Genomic DNA, 3,251 nt, shown 5'->3' with positions numbered 1-3,251 from the left:
TAAAAAAATTGAGTTTGAAAAGCAGTTTTTATAAAATAATTTTTACATGTTTTTTTAACTAAGTTTCATAAAACTCTGTTTGTTTTTGTATTTTAAAAGCATTCTTTTCAAAATTTAAATTTTTTTTATTTTTTTCTTTACTTCATTTTTTTTTTCAGATCATTTTGATGACCTAATATCAAAAATAATTTTTTTTAAAATAAAAAAATTATTTTAATACATTTCCAAATAAAAAACACTTTTAAAAAACAACCACAACCAAACATTTTATACACTAACCACACATTTTTAAAACTTACTTTTATAAAATTATAATTACAAAAGCTACTTAAAAAACAAAAACAAACACGCACTTAAGACTGCATTTAAGCTTTCAAATTATGCAAAAAATGGAACAAGAACTGGTCGAGCTATCTTAAATTTTAAAACATCAAGAACTTGATTCAAGACATGTTACCGCCCAACCCAAGTGCTGACTAGTCTTTCCACTTCTCTTTCTAAATCCTTCCTTCCGTGTTTCTTCCTTTAAACTTGTTTCATCGACATCTAAAACAAGCCAAGGCATTACAAATTTTGCTACATTTACCAGACTCAGTGACTTTATTATGTATTGGTTGATTCAAGCTAACAGCTTTGGAAAATATTGGGTCACAAACATATACTCTGGCGTTGCAACATGACAGCCACCTAATTGGATACCAGCCAATGAAACAATCCTACAAGGTCGCTGGATCCCAATGCCAGTCAAAACCATGAGTTGCACAGGTTCACAACCTTAAACTAATTTTGTAGATCTCCCTCCGTAATGTCACAACAAAACTGCCCTACTCTGGAATAGAAAAGCAAAAAAATGACTTAGGAAGCAGAGGGCAAGCACTTAAATGATTCCAATCTTGTTTGCCACATCCAAGGCATCATAGTCTGGTGTCAACCTAACATATGCCTTCTTGGTACCATCAGGCCTGGAACAAAATCATTGAGAACTCAGAGAAGGGGACTAAACATTTGCCAAAGGGATGAGGATGAACAAGAAAATCACATGCAACAAGTCACATGGATTTAAATGCATAAAAGAGTGTTGTTTTTTTCCATGGCAGATAAAAATTCAACCAATTTGCCAAATATAACAAACTACATCTAATCAGTGTGTTCTTAACTACAGGAGAAAAAACAGCCAGCTTATCAACATATCCTAAATTTCTTATGGTGATAGTCAATATCTTTATATGGTCGGATCAGACAAGATGCCAAATATTGAGGATAAATATTTCAACAAGAAACCAATAGAAACTAAGTTTCTGATGAACGTGTGTTTGGTTGGGGTAACCATATTAGGTAAAGACATGTTCATCCATAACAAAATAAAAATCAGAAAAACAAATAAGCAATTATTGGCAAACACCATCTTCATGCGAATCAGAGTAGTCAAACAACCACTGCTGAAAGAAAAGCATTGTATGTTCTCAAGAACAAAAAAATAATAAGAAAACAAAAGATGAGAATGAAAGGCAGGGGTACCTGATCAGGGTATTCACTTTCTTAGTCTGAATGTCATACATCTTCTTGACAGCATCCTTGATTTTCTTCTTGTCAGCACGCAAATCAACTATAAATACCAGGGTGTTGTTGTCTTCAATCTTTTTCATTGCAGACTCAGTTGTGAGAGGATATTTCAAAATCTGATAATGATCAAGCTTGTTCCTTGGTGTAGCACTAATGCGAGGATACTTAGGATTCCTCTCCTTCTTCAAAGTCCTAGGTCGATGAAATGTAACTTTAGTTCTGATCCTCTTGGTCTTCTTGAAGGTTGGACCTGACTTTACAGCTCTTGCAGCCTTCACAGCCTGTGCCTTTGGGTCAGCCTTTTTCAAACTGTCTGTTGCACACATAGAATGCGCACAAATGGTGAAGAAAAGTAACAATCATGAGCAAAACACAAACTATGAAAATCCCAACTAGCATTACTCCCAACTGCTCTTTTCAATACATCCGTTGAATCATAATAATCCTACTAGACTAGGATACAGATCCATTATCAGTGCAAATCATGATTGCCATGAAGCAAGGAGGGAAATAAAACATCATGCAATAGATTTCGTGGATAATGATGAAGCCAGTTTCTAAAAAAAATTGCAAAAAAAGTGAACCCAAGGATGTCATTCATATATAGGCACGGCAGAGACACTATAACTTTGCTCTCCTTCATTGCTTCCATCAGGGGAAAAAAAAGTGCACGTTGAAAGCAGAATAAAGTCATTCCAAAGCTTAGATTTCTCTCCCCAGCAAAAGGAAAAACAATAATAGAGAAGCTTCATTTCTTCTAGACAGCTAACTTAGCAGAACCACATTGCTCATTTTCTCTGTCGTTTCTATCAAACAACATGAAATCATGTCCATCCATTTAATTTTCTTCTAATCCTTCACTTCATATTTTCTTTTTGGGTAATTGAACCAAGATTACAAAGTCACTAAACCAAAACGTGAACCAAACGACAAAAAAAAAATATTGAACGTTCAAAAAGTGAGACTAAAGAACCAGTCAAGATTATGTAAGAATACTGAAACGGGATAAAATCATACCTTTGGCTGGTGCCATTGCTGCCAATCAACAGCTTGAAACCCTAAACAAAAGGGTTAATAATTTTCGTTTTGAAATATACGTGTTTTCGGTATGGAGAGAGATAAGAGGGGGGGGACCTGTGGATGGTGAAGCAGCAGAGCAGAGCCGTCTCTCCTCTCTAGGGTTTGGGCTATTCTACTGGTTGGAAGAATGGCCTATAAACAGTTGATATACGAAATTACTATAAAGAACACCTCCTACGCTTAATTGGCCGAAAGTAGTTTTGGCTAATTGGTCCAGAGCACTTTTTTTTTTTGTATAAATGTACGATTCCATTTCCGTTAATTTTTTTTTTTTTAAGTTATTGCAAGTATATTTCATATTTAGGATTTATTTATTTTTCAATAACTATCTATTTTTAAGAGAACATATAAGAAAAAATGAAGTGAAAGAAAATGGAGAGAATTTTCTTCATGGGCTTGCCAAAACCACTCTAAATTTGAGGTTTTATTTCTTTGCTAGAAAGTGAATTTATTCTGAAAATTCAATTTCATGAAAAATATGAATTATTTTTTGATATTTTAATTATATTATGTAAAATAATAGGTTAAAAATTATTTTTCAATATCATGAAAAATAATTTGAAAACTAATTAAAAAAAATGGTTGTAGTGGTGATTCTTTATTGGTTA

At 33.3% G+C, this 3,251-nt stretch overlaps 1 protein-coding gene across 1 annotated transcript; it reads right to left on the bottom strand.

Moving 5' to 3' along the window:
• Positions 1-378: 378 nt before the first annotated feature.
• Positions 379-2,768, bottom strand: LOC118053753 (large ribosomal subunit protein uL23). Its single transcript, XM_035065106.2, has 3 exons — positions 2,581-2,768; positions 1,519-1,876; positions 379-962 (listed from the first exon to the last, which is right to left on the bottom strand). The coding sequence occupies exons 1-3, from the start codon at positions 2,594-2,596 to the stop codon at positions 878-880; spliced, it is 459 nt and encodes a 152-aa protein (XP_034920997.1). The 5' UTR covers positions 2,597-2,768; the 3' UTR covers positions 379-877.
• Positions 2,769-3,251: the final 483 nt, after the last annotated feature.

Source organism: Populus alba, chromosome 9 (genome assembly GCF_005239225.2).
Source record: "Populus alba chromosome 9, ASM523922v2, whole genome shotgun sequence".
Classification (NCBI taxonomy): domain Eukaryota; kingdom Viridiplantae; phylum Streptophyta; class Magnoliopsida; order Malpighiales; family Salicaceae; genus Populus; species Populus alba.
Note: the sequence above shows the minus strand (reverse complement) of the source record. Positions and strands in the feature narration are given on the sequence as shown.